The sequence below is a fragment of the Muscardinus avellanarius genome (genome assembly GCF_963383645.1).
Source record: "Muscardinus avellanarius genome assembly, chromosome: X".
NCBI lineage: Eukaryota > Metazoa > Chordata > Mammalia > Rodentia > Gliridae > Muscardinus > Muscardinus avellanarius.
This window is the reverse complement of record NC_137792.1, coordinates 52,657,230-52,679,403: the sequence shown is the minus strand read 5'-3', so window position 1 is coordinate 52,679,403 and position 22,174 is coordinate 52,657,230. Positions and strand designations below refer to the sequence as shown.

Sequence of the window (22,174 nt, the reverse complement as noted above, 5' to 3'; positions counted from 1 at the left end):
ACAAAATAAAGCTCTCAGGTATCTGTCTTTGTATACATTGACTTTCCCCATACCTGAATATAGTTTCCTCTTTATATGTTCCATATCTTTCCTTCAAGTCTTTGCTAAAATATTATCACTTTCATGATGATTTGTCTGTGCCTTATAGATAGTGATTTCCTTCGGCTCACGGAAATTCTAAAGCACTTTGTACAGACACACTAGTCCTTCCCACATGGAATTGTGAGTATCTGTGTGTCTGTGTTTTGTGCAGACTGTGAACCATTTGGATGCTGTTTGGCACTAAGCAGATTGTTGATCAATGCTCTGTTTTTTTCTTTTTTTTGTGGTACTGGGGATGGAACCCTTCTACCTACGGGCTACACTCTCAGACCTATTTTATTTGGAAACAGGGTCTCTTAAACCAGCTGAGGCTGGCTTTGAACCTGCGTAATCCTCCTGTCTCCGCCTCCCAAGCATGGGGATTACAAGTGTGTGCCACCACGCCTGGCTGATCAATGTTTCTTGATCTAATAAATATGTCTGTAAGACAGGCAGAAGAGGTATGTTCAGCCCCCCAAAAGTGAGATCCAGACCGAGGAAATGCCTTGCCCAGGGTTACATTGCTAATCCATGCCAGAGTTGGAACTTCTAGGCAGATCTACTGATTCCCACTGTACTGTTCATTCCACTGCAGCATAAGGTCTCCACTCTATGTAGGAAGAGCATCTAAAATATCTGCAATTTTTTGGAACACAAGAGACCCTTCTATTTATCTGTAAACACGCCTTCTCTTCACATGAGATTTTTAGCAGATTTGATCTGCCTAGAATCCTGCTTCTTGCTTTTGAGAAAAGAGGCAGTCCTTGTTATTTTATGGTCCCAATTTCCACTTGCAACTGGCATAAATGAAGCAAATGTAAGAAGATCTCCCAGGAATACTTTCTACTCCCACTCTTCAGTTGCAAAGACTGTCTCCCTGTGAAGCCCTCCTATATCTGGGCCCATGCCCCCAAGTATTAGTTAATCCTGTAATTTTTAGCTTATAATTCTCCATCATTGGCTTTTCCTGAAACTTCCATTAGAGTGTTGTGAGTGATGTGCTTAATCTTTCCTCCTAGGATTTGAGCTTCTGGAGGGCAGAGGTTGATGTCACTGCACACAGCACACCAAATAATTTGTGATTGACGTACACATTTCTTGCTTTTCACCTCATCCCAAGCTTTCTCAGAGTCCAAAATGAACCACTCCATCTTTTCTATGCTCTCACTTTTGTTCCTTAGATTGAGGTTCGCTAAGTGTGGCTCTGTGAGTCAGTTAATAGTTCAATGAATAAAGAACTGCAGGTGGAATCCCCTAGAAGATAAGCTACCACAAAAGGGGGTAGGACTTAGAGAAAGAGAGATATCAATGCTTGGTTAGTCTGATTACATTAAATCCTATACAACTAACAAATTGTCCCAGTGCTTTCCCTGGTTCCTGGTCATTTCAGAGGCAGTCTCTATAATGAAAACTCAAGTGCAAGCTATTTGTAACTCACCTAGGAGAAAAAAGCTTTACTGTTAAAGTTTCAGGAAAAAGGTTTCTTCCATCCTGTAGAATTCATTCTTTAAATAATTTGACTTTGAAATATCCCAAGTATATCAGAAAAACCAACCCAATAATACAATCAAAGCATAAAGGAAGGCACCATGGTCTCGATGTAATAGAAACCCTCTTAATTGGTTCAGAGCACCATTTTCCTCCTGATTATTCGAACATTCAGAAACTAGTGCTTATTTCCTTTGATTTTCAACTAAATATAGGACATCATTACCATGTGGCATAACACATAGAAGACACTTTTACACAGTGTATTTAATTTTACAAAATCCCACTCTGTCAAATTTTTCATGGGTTTCAGACCTGCATTTTCACCTGCAGCTTGTCATGTCCACCTTAGGCTCATTACTTAGAACTGAGAGTCTAATAATTTCCTTATTAAAGTAAGTGGTATATTGAAGAAAAATTTGCTTTAACCACAATTTGGGTCTATATATTAGCTCTTCCATTTATTAGTGCTGTGATTAAATACATCATTCACAACACTATAATGGAAGTTTCAGGCAAATCCAATGATGGAGAGTTATGAGCTAAAAATTACAGAATTCACTCACACTTGGGGAAATGAGCCCAGATATGGGAGGGCTTCACAGGGAAACAGGCTTTGCAGTTGAAGGAGGAGAGTATTCCTGGGAGGTCTTCTCATATTTACTTCATTTTTGCCAGTTGCAAGTGGGTATCAACAACAAAACAAAAAACTCCAGACAGTGGCCACGTGTAATTATAAATGTCACATTATTCATGTATCTTATTGAATTTATTCCCTTCAATGGCCTTAAAAGGTAGGGATTATCTGGTCATGGTGGTGCACACTTGTAATTCCAGTATTTGGGAGGCCGAGACAGTAGGATTTCAGTTCACGAACAGCCTCAGCTACTTAGTGAGGCCTTCTGCAAGTTGGTGAGATCTTGTTTCAAAAGTGAAAATTAAAAAATAGAGCTGGGGGTGTAGCTCAGAGGCAGAATGTCCCTGGGTACCATCCTCAATACTGCAAATAAAAAGACAGTTATTGTCATGATTCACCTCAGTCATATAGGAAGAACAGGAGCAATCTTGCTCTGGAACCCACCTTCTTAATCACAATGCTGTACTATGCCTCAGAGCTATATATAAATGATCAATGTGTTGACAATTAAGTGAGATAAATATAAATCCTCAAGAAGTATAAATTTTTAAAAAGAAGCATAAATTCTCCAACCATCTTCTGCACTCTCCAAAGTATCTGCTTCCTCTGCAATACTGAGCATTTTCATTATTGTTTTTGTTGTTAAACCATTCAGTATCCAGGCAGGATATCCAGGGACACTCTCAATGCTACTTTTTCAAAACTATTTCCATTGGATTCCAAGTTCTATTGAAAAACTCACTCTGGAGAGGGCAAGAGAGCACAGGAAGGGGGATAGATATGATCAAAGCACAATAATATGCATGTCTAGAAATGTCACAGTGAAAACTGCTACTTTGCCCAATTACTATAGGTATTATTCTCATATGGGGAAGCTAGAGAAAAGGTATGATTTACATTATTATGTGAGACTATAATGTACCAAAAAGTATATAAAAAAGAAGAATCCAGCTGTGGTGGCACAGGCTTGTAATCCCAGCATTTGGGAGGCTGAGACCATCGGATCGTGTTTCATGGACAGCCTCAGCTATTTAGTGGGGCCCTCCACATCTCAGTGAGATCCTGTTTCAAAATAAAGAATGAAAAATAGGGCTGAGGTTGTAGCTCGGAGGTAGAATGCCCCTGGATACTATCTCCAGTACCACACACACACACAAAGAAAAAAATATTGCAGAGAAAGACACATATAACAGTGAAAGGGGGTTGGGAGAAAGAGATAGGGAGGAAAGGAGGGAGAATTGAGGTAGGAAACTGTTCAAATAATACTATGACAATATGTGACGATATTACTCCGAATCTCCCTAACTTGTGTGGGAAGGAATGGAGGAGAGAAGAGTAGGATATGAAATAAGATACACCAAAAATATGTGCATATATGTTTGTAGCACATTGAACCTCACTTTGATATATAATTGCAATGTACTAATAAAATACTTTTAAATCAATGTGTTAATAATTTTAATAAAGCATCATAGCATACACCTGTAATACTAATACTTGAGAGGCTTAGACAGGAGGATTCCAAGTTTGTAGCCAGTGTCAGCAACTTAATGAAGAGTGAGACCCTGTTTCAAAAATTAAAAAAAAATTAAATAGGGCTGAGAGTGTAGCTCAGATGCAGAATTCCCCTGAGTTCAATTCCCAATATCAAATATTATAGTTATAATAAAAATAGAAAAGAAAAATGTTTCTCATACTTGCTATTTCTTCTCTACTCTTAATTCAAACTTTTTGCTCAGGCCTTTATCATTTTTTTCTAACTGTGAAATGGTCTACTCACTGGTATCCTTACTCCTGATTAATTCTTTAAGACTCAACTAGAGGTTTAAATTGAAATATGGAACAAAACTGGAATTATTGGAAACTCCATTTCTTTTATTTTTCTTGGCCCCTAGCAATATTTCGTTCCCCAGCTTGCCTTCTATTAAAGCATGTACATATGAGCTAATTCTAGATAAAGAAAGGTTAGAAGAATAGAAGCATGCTGCTCAAGACCTGAAGTATAATCCCCTCACACAGTCAATCCCCCATGCTCCTTCCTCTTTTACTTTATACAAACCAGCACGGTGGCCTTGGAAGCCAAGTTAAATATGGAAGAGTCACTAGACGAGAGGGTCCCTGAAAATACCACTTGAAAATGAGCCAGATGTCATAAAAAATATCTGCTTCAAACTGTAAGGAGCAATAAATACACTTCTATTACACTTGAATAATTAAGTATTTGAGGGGGGTTCAGCAACTTTTGTTAGAACAAATGATATCATTATAATAACATTTACTTTGAAAAAACCAATACTTCCATGGAAGTACAGGATACATGCATTCTTTCTTTTTTTTTTTTTTTTTTTTGGTGGTACTGGGGTTCCTGGAAATCCTTCTACCTCCAGGCTACACTCCCAGACCTATTTTATTCTTTTTTCTTTGGAAACAGGGTCTCACTATGTTGTCTATGTTGCCTAGGCTGGTGTGAATTTGTAATCCTACTGCTTCAGCCTCCCCAGTACCTGTGATTACAGACATGCCCAGATCAATGTTACTTTTTAATACATTGTATATTCGTATCCTTCCTCAAAACCATACTAGAAAAAATAGTAGCTTGAAGCCAGACAGGCCTGTATTTACCTAATAATAATATCAACTTGGGCAATTCATTTTTCTTTTTAAAGCTTTGTTCCAAAGCAGTTCAATAAGGATAACAAATATAATAAAGAATTATTGTGAATATTATAGATGTTTTACATAATGGGCCCAGTACCTAGTAGGTGTTCAATATTTACTTATTGATGCTATTGCTCAAGTATTGTGGTAGCTTCCTCACTAAGCATCTCATCTTCAGCCTGGACTTCTGCCAGTCCTTTTTTTTTACCCTTTTCCCAGACTCACCTATCTAAAATCCATTTGACTCTTTCCTCTGCCATCAACTCTTCAGTGGGCCTGCATCATTTTTATACTAACACAGCTTGTAAGTACCCCTCTCCATAAGAGACATTTCTCTGAACTGTTGTCTCGTCCAGTTACATTGACCTTCATTTAGTTCCTTCAATGTTTCTTCACTATCTCTCTCCTTTACTTTCCAAGTCTACATACCTGTTGGACTCTCTCTGGAATGTTTCCATCCTATTGTTCACCTTCTTTATGTATACACGTCTTTTACATCTCTGTTTAAAGGTGATTTCCTCATGAATGTCCCTGTAGAATCATTTCTTTGTCCCTGCAATATGTTCTCATTGTACTTTCTATTTCCCTTGTCACATCTCACAAAAGACATGAATTTTATGATGGATTATATCAATTCATGCATATTTGGTTTTGTACATGCTATTCTTTGCCTAGAATATGCACCTATACCTCAGTTTGATAGTTGCCTACATTCCTTTCAAATACAAGATAAGTATCACCTTCTTTGCAGTTTTCCTTGATGCTTCAAGGTAATTTTGCTTCCTTCTTATCCTGTGATTCCATTACATTTTCTACTTCCCTCTATTTAGGGGATTTTGCATTATTGTACAGCTAAATATGCACATCTCTTTAACACTAGACTAGAAGGACATTAAAAGAATAGGTTTTGCATTATTTATCACTACAGAACAGCACATATCACTGAGATTTATTTATTTATTTATTTATTTATTTATTTATTTATTTATTTATTGGTGGTACTGGGGATGGAACCCAGGGGCCTTCTACCTCCAGGATACACCCCCAGACCTATTTTATATTTTTTATTTGGAAACAGGGTCTCTTAATCCAGCAGAGGCTGACTTCGAACCTGCGTGATCCTCCTGTCTCAGCCTCCCAAGCGTGGGGATTACAAGTGTGCGCCACCACACCTGGCTTTATCACTGAGATTTAAACATGATGAGTACTTGTAAATGTATTAGATAAATTATTCTAGTCAATTAAACTTAAAGAGTATTTGTCTCTTCTATTCAGATAGCCAGTGGAGCATGTTTATATTATGCATCATACAACATTTATATATAATACATATAAAGAATAATACAATGAAACATGTTCATCTATATCCTCATCAATAAGTATGATGTCATTAATAGAGACTTAAAGTTCCCTATGCATGAACAATTGAATAGTAGAACATATTATACAGATAAGTACACTATGTTGGGTTGGACTCTGTTAATATTCTATGTATTGACCCAATTTTAGTTTGTGTTCTGCTGAAGTAAGCAGCAGGTAATGGGCTTTGGCCTGCATTTTTATGGTTGTCCCAAGGTCCCAAGATGAGACAATGCAAAGATTCTTTCTCAACTGCCCTAGTTATATACCCGTGCAACATTTGGTAAGATTTTTCTAGGCAGCTGGCCTTCTGTAATATTCCCCTGGAACCTAGATAAGATATCTGTGGGTCAAAATAATAATGGGGATGCTGCAGAATAACAGTTCCTGGAAAAGTCTAAGTGTTCTGCAGACCTTTCACAATTTGCGCTTTTCATGTCCCTGTAAGACCGCAGCTACAGCATTATCAGAATGAGGGCCCGGAGAAAGCAAACAGTTTGTGCATTGCAAAAGGTCACTAGATGAATCAATTGTGGAGCCATAAAAAGAGCTAAGCTTTTATCCTGCAGTTTTGAGCCTGGTTCTCCCTCCAGATCCACCTTCCTGGATCCAAGGTGAACTCTCTACTGTGTAAGGGAAACAATGGTTTCATTATGCTTCTGTACTTTAGAATAAGCACATCGACTCCCACATCATCAAATTTCACTTTCTGGTCCAATTCAGACTAAAATGGAGGGCTCAATTATTATCATCTTCCTATTCATTCAGCTATATTTTCAGATGACTAATCATTTGCTCTGCTCCATCCTTTGCCCTCCTAGGTCTGCAGCTTCATCTTCTCTTTTTTATTATTCAGCTTCTCTTTTATCCTTTTTCCCTCATTCATTCACTATTCTTTCTCTTTTACTATTTTCTTTTGTGTTTATGGTAGTGGGGATTAAAACCAGGGGCATTCTGCCTCTGAGCTACACCCCCAGCCCTTTTTACTTTTGTGAAGCAGAGATTCACTGAATTACCATATGTTGGCCTCATACTTGGCAATCCTCCTGTCTCACCTTCCCAAGTACTGATATTACAGGCATGTGCCCCACTGTTCCCGGCTTCTACTCTTTTCAATCCCTACTGTGTTCATTTTCATTTATGATAACCACCATCTTCTCCTTCTAGGTTCTCTTTCTTTTACTTACTTCTTGATCACCCATTCATATATCCTCCTACTCATCTCATTCCTCCAGCCACCTCATCCCATAACTATTCAACTGTTCACATCTACTCTATTCTTTCAATAATTATGTGAACTTTTTTTGTGGTACTGGGGATAGAATCCAGGGGTATTCTAACTCCAAGTTGCAACCCTTTTATTCTTTATGTTGAACAAGATCTCACTAACTTGCAGAAGGTCTCACTATGTAGCTGAGGCTGTCTGTGAACCACGGTCCTCCTGTCTCAGCCTCCCAAATGCTGGGATTACAAGTGTGCACAACCACACCCAGGTTATGTGAACTTCTATCTCCTCTCCAATCACTTTTTATTTCTGCACTTCAGTATAAGAATGCCTCTCTTTCATCTACTTCTCTACTAATGCTTTATTCTCTCCAAACTCTTTTTCACACATTATATCTACTCATACTTCTCCCCTATCCTATACATTCTATCTCCTCTTCAACATTCATATCCTTCTATGCAGGCAGGTCCCCCTTTCTTTACAAGTAAATTTCTATATGTAGTTTTGATACCTTCCCTTATTGATTTCACTAGAAACTTTCTGTCAGCAAAACATTTCTAACGTATCTTCAACCTATATTTTTCTGAGTTCCTTTGTACTACTTGACACTGCATATAAAGGCACCTTTCCTTTTATCCCCAAAAGTAGCTATCATATATCCCTCCATTTCATTTTCAAGCAAGATTTAAAAAAAATTATATCCATGTTCTCAAGTACCTGTACTCCAACTCCTAAAAATTCTCATATTATCCACACCACTGAAACAGTGTAATGTGAAGCACACCAGTACCCTCCAATGTTACCAAACCTATCACATACTTTTACATGTCTATGTCACTTGATCTTGCAGTAACAGCCAATGATGTTGTAAACATGAACATATAATAGTACCAAGCATATACTTGCTGCTAAAATGGGTGGGGCTCAATCGCCTATTACCTAGGTGAATCTGGAAAGTTTTATTACTCACTTTGTGACACTTTCATCTCTTAAGTAGAGAAAATAGAACCTGTTCTATGGAGTTTTATGAAGATTATAAAAGTAGAGTGATTATAAACACTGTCAGAGCTGGGCTCGATGGTGCATGCTTGTAATCCCAGCATTTAGGTGGCTGAGACCCGAGGATTGTGGCTTGTGGACAGCCTCAGCTATTTAGTGAGGCCCTCCACAACTTAGTGAGACCCTGTTTCAAAATAAAGAATAAAAAATAGGGCAGGAGGTGGAGCTCGGAGGTTGAATGCCCTTGGATTCCATCCCCAGACCCACAAAAAAAAAAAAGAAAGAAAATAGTGTCAGGAACATCATAAGTACTATACTGATGTTAACTATTAAACTTATGCTATTCTTGGTGTTTCTGTTGATCATTCTCATCTTTTTGAAACTTTACTCCTTCAATATATCAATGAAGATGGGTTAGATTACTATGCAGTAAGAAACAATCCTAAAACCTCAGTATCTTAAAGAAATAAAAGTTTATTTCTCTATAAAACTGTTTATTTGGAACTGGTGGGGGCAAATTGTTTCTATGTCAGCCTCAGTAAAGGACATAGAATGATGGAATCAAGACCACCTAGCATAATGCTAACAACTGTGGCCAGGAGAAGGCAACATGGCAAATTACGTATTGACTCCTTCCTTTCTTTTTGTTGCCTTTTCTTTTTTTCTTTTATTTGTGTGGAACTTTCAGTACTTTTTATTTTTTTACTTTTTATCAATGCCCTCACTGAGTTGTGGAAGGCTTTGCCAAATTGCTGAGGCTGGCTGCAAACCTGCGATCTTCCTGTCTCAGTCTTTCAAGCGCTGAAATTAAAGGCATGTGCCACCATTCCTGGCTATGTACTGGTTCTTAAAAGCTTCCCATTTCTTCTCAGAACTGACATGTTTTATTTACACTCACATTTGTTTAACCCCAAACAAGTCATTCATTCAGGCCTAACTTTAAGGCTCAAAAGAAATAAAATCTTACTATGTTTCCAGAGGTTGAAATGGGAAATATTGGAAAATAGCAGTAGTGACTACAACACTTAGCATTCTGACAGCATGCTAGTGGTTCTATTAAAACCCTCCCTGGCTGCTTCTGGGTATCCTTTTGTGCATTCTTCATTTTTATGCAGAATAGTTTTATTAAGCCTGTATTGATTCTTTGGTTCTGAATTTTGTTTTAATTATATAATTTATCATTAATGATCTTTAAAGCATTTGGCATCTCTTAATCTCCATAGTTTTTTAAATTTTTTATTGGTGCATTGTATTTATACACCATAATGAAGTAAAAAACTTGTGTAGATATAAATGCACACATCACCCAGCCAGCCCCCACCCAGTCCCCACCACACTCTCTCCCCATCATTCCCACCTATGCTTGGCTTAGTGGTTGAATATGATATGAATAAGTACATCATTTGCTTTAAAGGGTTTCCTTCTTTCCCTCTCCCATCCCCACAGTTAGGTTGCCTTATTTGCTCCTCTATAGGATCTCCTTTTTAACCTGGAATTCCTCCTATGACCCATTTCACCTTAGCTTTCACATATTAAGGAAAGCACCCAATTTCTAACTTTTTGTGGCTGACTAATCTCACTTAGCATATGTCTTCTAGTTCCACCCATTTCCCTGTAAATGCTGCAATTGTGTTTTTATGGCTTAGTAAAATTCCATTGGGTACATATCCAATAGTTTCAAAATCCATTCATCTGTTGATGGACATCTTGGCTGGTTCCATACTTTGGCTATGGTGAATTGTGCAGCTATGAACATAGATACATATGTATTAGTTTGGTAGTTTCGTTTCCTTTCTTTTGGGTAGATACCCAGAAGTGGTATTACTGGATCAAATGGCAAATTTGTTCCCATTCTTCTGAGGATTCTCCATACTGTTTTCCAAAGTGGTTGCACTAATTTGCAATCCCACCAACAATGTTTTGGAGTTCAGAAAATCAACAAAACCAAAAGGTGGTTTCTCAAAAAACTTAACAAGATAGATAAACCACTAGCCAACCTAAATAAAATATGAGAAAATCAACCCAAATTATGAAGATAAGCAATGAAAAAGGAGATATTACTAATGACAGTGTAGAAATCCAGAGGATTATCAGAAACTACTTTAAAAAAACTATACTCCAACAAAATGGAAAATCTGGAGGAAAATGACAACTTTCTAGATAAATACAACCTTCCTAAACTGAGTCAAGAAGATATAGAACACTTAAACCAACCAATAACAATCAAAGAGATTGAAACAGCAATAAAGAGCTTACCATCAAAGAAAAGCCCAAGACCAGATGTTTTCCTAAATGAATTCTATAAAACCTTTATAGAAGAGCTAATCCCAATACTCCTCAATCTATTTCATGAAATAGAAAAAAAACTGGACTCTCCCAAATACATTTTATGAAGCCAACATCACACTAAAACCAAACCCAAATAAAGACAGTTCAAGGAAGGAAAACTAGAGGCCTATATCTTTGATGAACTTTGATGCAAAACTGCTAAACAAAATACTAGCAACACACATTCAAAACCACATAAGGAAAATCATACACCATGACCAGGTAGGGTTCATCCCAGGGATGCAAGGCTAGTTCAACATACGAAAATCAATCCATGTAATTCATCATATAAACAGAATCAAAGATAAAAATCACATGATCATTTCAATAGATACTGAAAAAGCATTTGATAAAATCCAACATCCATTTGTAGGTTCTTCTTTATCCCCTTCTCACTTAAAGGGAATAGTATTCCATAGCTACATCCATGGCATGTTTTTTTTCTCACTCTGCTCCCTTTCCAAAATTGATCACATCTATTCTCCTGGTCTCACCTTGTCCCAACATATTCTAAACTCTATCTCTAGTTAGTATTTCTCTTCTGATCTTAAGATCTCCTCTGTTATTTGAACATGTTTGTATTTACTGCCTATTTTTTCAATGCAATTTCCCTTCTCCATTTTAATTTCTTTCTCTGTAGTAGAACTTCATTACTTCTCATCTCGGCAATTTCAGCTGTCTCTTGTTTTCCCAAAATCCCAGTCTTGTTTCCTTATAATGCATTCTTTACACAATAAGTACACCACATTGGCATATAAACAATAAAAAATCATCACCTCATTTTCTTGATCACAATGCATTCTATTTCTTGCAACTGCTCACTTGGTTTCCTGTCTAGAATGTCCTTTATTCTTCCTTTAGCTCCTACCTACAGTTTTATTGATTACATTCTACATATATAATAATATAAAGACTAATATAATACTGATGATTAGGAATTTAGGTGCTACTTTATGTTCATCCTGACCTGAAAGAATGTTCTCCCATAATTAACTATAAATTTAGCATTTTGAGGTAGTATTATTTGTGATTGTCTTCTTAGTCCATCTGTATTATTTTACTGTAATTGTAGTAAGGCAGAGATTATGTCTTACGAATGTTTGTATGCCCAGAACTTAGTCCAGGGCTTTGCCTGTATTAGGAAGTCAAACTTATTTGGTGGATGAAATATAAATAAATAACTTTCTTCCATCTAAAATTTCCTTCCCTCCAGGGTCTCTTCCTACTTCTCTGTCTTCTCTTTATTCCCATATATTTCATTTACTCCACCAAATTATCCTAACCGTTTATAATATTGTAATATTTATTTTGTCTCTTTATTTCACTCCATCTTCTCCATTATCTTCTGAACTTTACTATATCTTTCTCTCTTCATATATATATATATATATATATATACAAACATGCATATATAAAATGTATATATAGTTTTCACTTCCCCTCTCCACCTTATTCTTTTCATTTCTTCATCCATTTTTCTTTTTTTCTTCTAGAATTTCTCCTCTACTTTATGATCATTTCTTTTTTCCCCATCTCCTCTACTCACATACAACTTTTTACATATCCATTAGTTATGCATTTTCCTTACTTCTGTCTTCCAAAATTTTACAAAAGAAACACCAACAAATAGAAAATTTGAAGTAACGAGGAACTAATATACAGATAAACACACTTAATTCATTCACTGATTATACACCTGACATTCCGTAAGTTGCACTGCATAAAATAAATACACAAATTTGAAATACCATAGAACCTGAACTGAAGGACTTCATTTATCCATTCAATAAACATTCACTCTGTTACACAAAACCAACACTCATTAATGTGGGAGAAGACTTCAGGAAGTGACATCTAATAGCAGAGGAGCTAGCAAAAGCATAAAAAGCACATGTAATAACCAAGAAAGTTTTTAGTTGTTGGAATAAGGAATCTTACTGCATTCCAAATGCTTTCAAAGAGTCTTTTTGACAGCAAAGTTCAAATAACTGTAATGACAATAGTGACTTATGCAATACAAAAAAATTGTGATTCTTTTTATGCTTTGGGAGGTAAAAAGTATAAAATACATATTATATTTTATAAATATTTCAATAAGATTTAGTGTGAAGTTCTTTGAAAACCATTCATATAAAATTCCTCAGCACCCCCAGACAATGTGACATAAAACAAATGTTGCTGTGTGTATATGTATGTATATATACACATATATTGTATAAATGTACAAATATATGTGTATGTATACATGTACATATACATATAGCAACAGATATGTTTCAGAAAATATCAATCATTTTATTTGATTTTTGCAACTCTTCATCATAGGGGGCTTTTTTTTGCTGCAGTTAGGCAGCACATTCTGATGATCACAGTGTTGATGCCTGTATATATATTTTTTTTTTGTAAGTTTATATGTTTAAGTATCTTTGAATATGCATGTATCTGGTTATTAGTCCACATGTATCTTTTAGTATGCATACATTTATACAACATGAACATAAAACTCTCTCTCAGAATGTTCATATGAAAAATTAGCTATTTATGTGCAAACAGAATATGTATGTATATATGCAAATGTGTTAGGAAAATATATAAACATAGATAAATGTATTTCTAATCTGTGAATTTGAAAGAATTTTCAGTGGATACCCTAAAATGTGCTGCTTTCAACCCTTTGATCTCCAACATACTGTGGGTGGGATCTCCCACTCTCTGACCTCATTGTATAGAGGAGGGTCCCATTGTCCACCAGTCTGAGCAACTTGTTGGGTGTGGTCATATTATGTGCCACTGATTTCTTTCCATTATGGAAGAAGGTGTCAGGAGTCCATATTTTACTAGCCAGGAGATTGTTCAGCGGAAGTATCTTCATGGGTCCATCAAATTTCAGTCTTTCATCATGCCATGTTTGTCGAAAAAATACATCAATAGTGTACTCCTATGGGCAGAAAAGAGAGAAAACAATGTTTTCGAAGAGTTCCTGTGAGAGCCCACAGTACCCCTAGCAATATTAATTACCTTGCAATGTTTCCTCTGATGTAGAGGCAAAGCACTCTACTAACAGTAGTTACTAGTGAAAAAGGAAAATGTTTATTAGCTGAAAATTGATGTAATGGTGAATGGGAAATATAGGAATAATATTTCTGATGAGACTTTTGTTAAGAAGATCACTGTCAATGCTGTCCCACACAGCATACAACCTGACTACAAAATTTTGCCTTATGAAAAGACAAGTGCTTCCTTCTCTATGCTGACATTTCCAGTAAGATTGAACTTCTTACCTAATCTTTGTCTTTGAATGATGCCAAATGAACATCAGAAGTCAATACGAAAAACAAGCCTTACATTTTAAAACATTTCATCGGAGCCTCAAAATAACAGTATGCCCTATGTGTTAAAGTCTTATATCCAATAGATAATTAAACCTTACAGATAAATATGACACAAACAAAAAATAGAAAAATGGCTAAATGAATAGAAAATTAATGAAATGAATACAAACTTTTAATGAGGGAAATTATTTAAATTTGCTGTTAATTTGAACATAAAGTAAACAACAATAAATGCTCTGGGTTTTGGTAACAGTAGAATAAATTCTTTGAGCACATATTCATGCAACTATTAATTATAAAATCTTAAAGATGACTGTATATTACTAGAAAGTAATGGGAGTGACTGAAAGCAAACAGAAATGTAAAGTGAGTTTACACTTAGAAGATGGCAACAGCAATGAGTTAAAATTTTTTACAAGGTGTTTATCAGTGTTTATTATAGTATAAACAGATTAAAACATACAAACAAGACTGAGATACATAAATAAGATTTTTATCTTACAATAGGGGATTGGTTAAATAAATCACAAAGTATTATATCATAGAATACACTGCAAAATTTATGAATTTCTAGTTTTTCTTTCCTGAAGGTGATTCTCCAGACTTAGAATTCTTCTGGCCTTCCTCACTCATGGTGGTATTGAATCTAGAATATTAGGGGTGAGAGTCCTGGAAGCAAGAGAATCGCTGAAATTATAGATCCCCAGATCTCTAAACACAAATGTGATCACTAAACACAAATGGGGGAGATCATAGGGCCCAGTAAAAATCGAAAGAGTAGGAGTCCCCCAAATAAAATAACTGCTGGGTGATATTTGTGAGTTTTCTGCTGTTTAGTCTGAAGGAATTTCTCAATCTGTCACAACTCAGGTAGCAGAAGCCTGAAAACATATTAGATCTCTGTATTGGAGGAAGTACTCAGCACTCGAAGGCAAGCTGAAAATACTTGGGGGGGAGGGTTCTGGAAGCAAGAGAATAACTGAAAGGGTGAATCTCAAAATCTGAGCACACACTATGCTCTGATCATCAACTGATCATTGAAATACAAAAGGCACAGAGGACACCTATAGGTAGTAAATATTTAACAAATAGGATCACTAGGTTACAGGGAGGAAGAAAGGAGAGTGGAATGAAATGAGGAAAATACATTAAGTAATACATGTGTGCATGTGTATTTGTATCACTCTGTACCTCACTATGATGCATAACTACAATAAAATTATTAAAAAAGGATTAGCCAGAAGTTGATTAAAATCCTTTGGTTTATAGATCCCCTAATGACTTCTGATCATACCTTGAATAACCTCTTTTCTGACATGGGCTGGTCTTTACCTTACACTATGAGATCTTCTCCACTAGACCCTTTATAAATTAGCCAGTCTGGATTTTCTCTTCCTCTGCATGCTATTTGTGGTTAGATATAGAATGTTCCCTGAAGAGCTCATGTGTTAATGTTCAGATTTTATATAACTAAATCACGAATGTTCAGATTTTATATAACTAAATCATGAGGATTGCAATGGATTTACTGGTGATAAACTTAGTAGGTAAGGTATGACTGGAGGAGATTGGTCCCTGGGGTTGTGGCCCTGAGGACTGTGCTTGTGGCTTTGAATTCCCTTGCTTGCTCTCTTACTATCAACCACCATGACATGAGAACAGAGCATCTGCTCTCTTCTTCTTTCTGCTTCTACTTAACATGCCCTGAGCTCTGCAGTCCTGACCTGATATAGACTTAATGCTGAAATTTTCAAAACTGTAAATAAATAAATCTTCCTTCTTCTAAGTTGTATGTTGTCAGGCATGTTGAGTCACAGCAGTAAGAAAGTTGACAGAAACACCAAGTACATCCTTGCCTTAGAATTGAACGATCACATAATGTATTAACAAGAACACTTTTGAGAAGGAGAAGATCCTTCAGATATAGATGGAATATTCTTCAGTGAATGAATGTAATATGATGATGATGATGATGATGACGACAACGACGACACAACTATGAGCTGCTACTCTATGTCAGGCATTCTGGTCTCTTTACATATGTTACTTTATTTAATCCTTACAACAATCTTATGAGGCAACTGATATTCAATCTGATGAGGCAGCTGATATTATAACAGAGAATTAAGAGCTACTTTTGCTAAAAAAAAGAAAAAACCTGACTCTTCATTTGATCCTGAAGTTACCCCATGTGTAACTAAAAGCAGAATACGGCTTGGCATTTCTGACTTCATCTTGTATCTGTAGCCTTTATTACCTTAAATTTGGCTCTGCATGTAGACATGTTAGTCATTTAAGAAATTTAAAACTAGGTGTTTTATCCCTAAATTTACGTAACCTATCTTGTCCCCCTCCAAAGCTGATGACACCAAAATAAGAGTAGGCATGATGGATCACAGATTCCAGGAGAGCCTTAGCAACTTGGTGGGACCCTCAACAATTTAGTGAGACCCTGTTTCAAAGTAAAAGGTAAAGTGGAACTGGAAGTATGGCTCAGAGGTAGAACATGCCTGGGTTCTATTCCCAACACACACACACACACACACACACACACACACACACACACACTGAAGTATTTTAGTCCAGGTCCTAAGGTAGAGCCTAGAGGTCTTTAGGCATTTCCCCATACCTGAAACACAGCAGAGCCTTGAAGCCACATCACCCAGGATGAGATTGCCCTATAAACAAAATCAGTCATTTCATGGAAACTAAATCATAGTATTCCAGGACCTCAGCTGTTTACTTGACAGATAAACATCCTTAGCAGCAAGGAAAAGTGCCCTTGGAAATATCAGCACTTCTCTGGGGTCTCCTCAGAGAAATAGAAATGAGATAATAATCCACAGACCACAGTGTGATCAAAACTGTCTAACTATGCACATCTCTCTCCCCTGCCTCAATTCTCCCTCTGCTTACCCCCAAAGTTTCTGTCTGTACCCCAAGACAAGGCTAAAATGCTGGCCTTCATGTTACCTTCCCAATAAGGCCACTTTGATGAATGGTTCCTTTTTACTGAGAGAGGAGAGCGAGAGCGGAAGCGGGAGCAGGAACAGGAGTGGGAGCGGAGCAGGAGCAAGAGCGAAAGGAGGGAGAAAGAAAGGGGAAAAGGAAGCACAAATTATAGAGACCCTATTTGAAAACAGAAAATAGAAAAAGCTGGGGAGGTATTTCAGTGGTAAAGCACCCCTAGGTTCCATCCTCATTACTGCAAAAAAAAAAAGGAAATAAAGGAAAAAACATGAATGAAAAGGGAAGTAAATGGATAAAAGTATAAAGAGACAGCAGGGTGGCCTGAGCCTGTAATCCCAGTGCTAATGAATTTGATACAGAAAGATTACAGGTTCAAGGCCAGCCTGGGCAATGTAGGGAGAATCTATCTCAAAAATGGGGAGAAAGCTGGGAGTATAGCTCAGTGATAGAGCACCTCAGAGTTCAACCCATAGTACCACAAGAACAAAGAAAGAAAGAAAGAAAGAAAGAAAGAAAGAAAGAAAGAAAGAAAAAGAAAGGAAGAAAGAAAGAAGAAATAGCAAACCTGTGTGACCTTAAGCAAGTAATTTACCCACCTTAGAGAGTTTAGTTCAATTAAGCAATGTCTTCAAAGGTGTTTGTCATACAGTTGCTTCTTATAAGTAGAAGCCATCATTGCTACTACTTCTTTTCATTATCATCACTACATATACTCCTATAACTTAGCTTGCACCTGGTAAAGCTTGCAGTTTATCCAAGGTACAACCAACAGCCTTAGGTCTGCTCATAGAATTCTCTGGCTCCAAGTATCTCAGACTTTGTAAACACATGCCTTTGTTTAAAAAAAATATAAAAATCTTAAGTTTATCTCAAGTTGAAATCACTAGGAAGAAGATATTATATACTAACAATGTGCTTACTAAGTGCTTAAAAATTAAATTTGAGAGAGCAAAATTTTTCCAAAACATGAAATTCTCTTGTAATATCAAACACTTTAAAATTGCATGTAATTCAAACATGATTGTCTTGTATACATTGTTTTCTACACACTTGACATAAAGAAGAAAAAAATGAGGAGAATGGAGGTTTTTTAAAAGCATTTATACCATAAACTCATACCACAAAGATAATTTAATATTTCTGAGTGAGGGGCACATGCCTGTAATCCTAATACTTAGAAGGTTGAGATAAGGGGATTGCAGGTTCAAAACATACCTTAACAATTTAGTGAGGCCCTATTTCAAACTGAGAAAAAGGGAGGAAGAAGCTGGAGTATTCAGAGATATAATCCTCAGTACCAAAAAAGGTAACTTAATATCTGTTTTAAATCTTGACTACTCTCATTTAGAATTCTAGTTTCTATAGAAAATCCAGTATCTCCTCTCACATAAATTTTTCCCTATCTGAATAAAACTTTTCTTCCTTGTATCCTTCCTATTATCTGAGTCCTTTGTTTTCATAAAATTCATTTAAACCTCTCAAAATGTCCCTTGTTCTCCTCACTGATCATATTCTTCAGCTCAACAAAGGTTAGTAAACTAGATCCTAGCTTAGGTTTTCAAAGTTGAGGCATTATAATGCCTATTTAGTCATTAGTTATAACAATAACAGCAAGAAAATAAATTGATTTACAAGCATCTCAGAAGCCTAACAATATTTCTGCATATACAATTTTGTTACTGTTTTGATTATTAATGTGTTACTAGGCATCTATACTTGGTATTTGGTACATGCCTATAATATCCTTAGTTAATATTTATGGAACAGATAAATAAATTTGAGAGGTAACATTTCAAGTAAAAATAATAGCCAGAAAAATAGATATAAAAAGGCTATGCCAGATTAAAAAAAAAACTGGAAGTGAAGATTCTAAAAGTCTCAAACATAAGCAAAAGGGTGAACAAGATTAAATTCACTAGCCAAAATCATCCCATACCACAAAGATTAAAAAAACAGAGAAGGAGGCCAGAAGAGGAGAGCATTTCTATGACAATTTAGAAACCCAAACTTCATATTCTGTGCTGCTTGATGTTCAAGTGTATACTGTTTACTTGATCTGAAGCTTTTAAACTGAAGAATTAACATAAAAATTGATCCCAGGCTGGGAATATCACCAAATTAACTTACAAAGGCACAAAAAGCTCTGGAGGGACATAACCACAAATAAATGCTTGCTGAAAATAAACTTACAATCAACAGCAAAACACCTAAAAGACACAGTCATGAGCAAGAGGCAGATGATGCAACATATAGCCAAATTAGACTCCCTTCTAGGACTTTATGTAATAGAATTAAATAGAGATTAAAATGAAGTACAATTCAAATTGCAAAGGTTATAGGAGAGGGAGAAAAAACAGATTTGTGAAGGGTCTATTTGAAGTTGATCTTCTGTAAAAGAAAAATAGTCACTGGAAATAAAATCTTAAGGATTGTGTCATACAATAGATTAGATATTGCTGAAAAGTAATTAATGAACTGGAAAAAATATATGAGAAAAATTGCTCAGTTTGCATTTCAGACAAATAAATTATGAAAATAATTAAAGAGAAGATAAATCTCTCTTATTCTTTATGGAGGATAAAAAGAAAGCATTCAGCATATTTCTATTGAGTTCTAAATGAGAGAGAATAGAGAAAATGGGGGAGGAACAACACTCAAATTACTAATGAATGATGTTTCCCAGAAATGTTGAAATATATACATTGCTAACTTTGAGACCATAATGAGCTGCAAGCTTAACAAGTTAAAATACACAGAGCCAATCCAGCACATAGCAGATTTAAAGAACACCAAGCAGGAGATATAAAAACAAGATATAAAAGACATACCACCTACAAAGAAATATCATTTTGATTGATAGCAGACTTCTTAAAAGCAACAACAGAAACCAAAAAGACAATGAAAATGCTAAGAAAAAAGTAACCATTAACCCAGAATTCTATAGCTCCACTAAATTATCATTTAAGAGCAAGGTCACACAAAAATAATGTAAGAAAAATAAAATAAAGAATTTTCCCCTAACAAGTCTTCATTCTTACCCCATATTTCCTCATGGCTGGGTGGCTCAGTTCTCTCAAGTCTCATTTGAAAGTCACCACATCAGAGAGGATTCCTGGACCCTTCTATCAGAAATAGTAATCCCTCTTCCCATTATCATGTGTTTTCTTCTTCATAGCACTGACAAAACATATGTTTATTTTTTCACTCCAAAAACCTAGAAATTCTAGAGAGTTTGCTTTGTTTGTTGCTTTACTCTCAGCACCTAAAATTCTGCCTAATATAAATTAGATTCTCTCTACACATAATTTGAATAAATAAATGGTTAAATGAAGCCTCATGCAAAACACTACTAAAAGAATTTCTTCATGTGGTCTAAGATAAAGGTATCAGCAATTATCAAGAAATGGTGAGATTAAGTAATGACAAAATATATGTATAAACTATACAAATAACAATAATAAAAGCTAATAAAATATGATTAAACAAAACTAGAGTAAATGAAAGGTGGATTAGAAGCATGAAAGTTAATATATTCTTGTATTATTTAGGATGAGAATGGAGATACTGAGTATCATTAAACATTATATTGAGTATGTATGGCAACATTTAAGGTAATCCATCATGAATATAACTGTAACAGTATGTAAGATACAAAACAATAGAGAAAATAAATGGGAATATAGAATATGTTTCAGTCATATAGAAGGCATGAATAAAGATAATGAAACAGAAAAAAATGAGGAAAAGTAATTCATAAAATCAGATAGTATAAATAAACTTATAAATATAACCAAATGATTAATAAGCAATGTAGCTATATACTATGTATGTACAAGAGGCATATCTAAAGATGGATAAAAAGATAAACAGTTTCAAAGTAAAGTTATGAAATAAATATACATTGGTAAATCCTAATCAAAATAAAAGATAAATACAGATAAAATGAGTTATAGAAAAACATTTTTTCTTTGGGGTAAAATATCATTACACTAAAGAATGAAATATCTAGAGTGTAAAACTGTTCATGCACTAATATGATGCAATTGAAATACATAAGTTAAAGTTGAATTACAAGGAGAAATCAACAACTTCACAGACTCTCAATAAGTGAAGGACAATTCAGATTAACAGCTGAATAAGATAAAAAAGATTAAAACAACCCCAATGACAACCATGAACTAATGAACCAACATAAATTTGTTGATTAAACACCTAGCAAAAATATATAGAATGTTAATTAAAAAATAATAAAGGCAATGTTCTAAGCCATAAGCCAAATCTCAAAAAACACAAAAATATTTCATATTTTAGAGATCATCTTCATTCAACTCATGAATAAAATTAGGAATTAATAAGATGTTTCAATTGAGAAATTGAAAGAATACTACAAAATTTTCAAGAAACTAAGAAGACACCAGAAAGGATGTTATAAAATACTTAGTACTGAAAAGCAGTGAAAATGTTTACATATGAAGCCTTGTTTTGGCCTCCTGAAATAGTACTTGGAGAAAAATTGATAGTCACAAAGAAGTCTTAAAGATAGTCTTAAGAAAAAGAAAAGCAGCAAGCTAATCTATCTTAACAAACCAGAAGGACCACTGAGTATTTCCTAGGAAAGTGAAGGAAGGGACAATCCTTATAAGAACAAACATCAGTAAAATATAAAACAAAAAGAAATAATGTAGATGCTAGATGATGAAAAAAGCTAAAGTACAGGAGCTTTGAAAACACCAACAATATTTTAAAAATCTGATATATTTAATCAAGAAAAAGAGACAAAGTGGGAAGAGTAATGAGAAGGCTGGAAATATAGATTAAAATTAGTAAAATAGCTGATAATTTTAATTGGGTGTTGGACACATCATTAGCAAGTTGGAGTCTTCCAAGAAATGTAAAGATGGTCTAATATTAGAAAAATCTACTAATATAATTTACCACAATATCAGATTAGAAGATAAAAATAACACAGTAATTTAAAAGCAGCCAAAAGACAAGGTGAAAAACTTCAAATCCACTCATGAATGAACACAAAGACACACACACATATATATCACTTAGAAATCTAATAATGAAGCATGTAATGTATATCTTTCATAT

The 22,174-nt window shown here is 35.3% G+C and overlaps 1 protein-coding gene across 1 annotated transcript in view; it reads right to left on the bottom strand.

The window, feature by feature from the left end:
* The window catches only part of GABRA3 (gamma-aminobutyric acid type A receptor subunit alpha3), a gene marked incomplete at its 3' end in the record, with an annotated part of 241,370 nt that overhangs the window by 56,163 nt on the left and 163,033 nt on the right, over positions 1-22,174 (bottom strand). Inside the window, exon 5 of the mRNA XM_080719144.1 lies at positions 13,493-13,713. Within this exon, the coding sequence (XP_080575270.1) occupies positions 13,493-13,713 (221 nt within the window). The remainder of the gene's footprint in view (positions 1-13,492; positions 13,714-22,174) is intronic.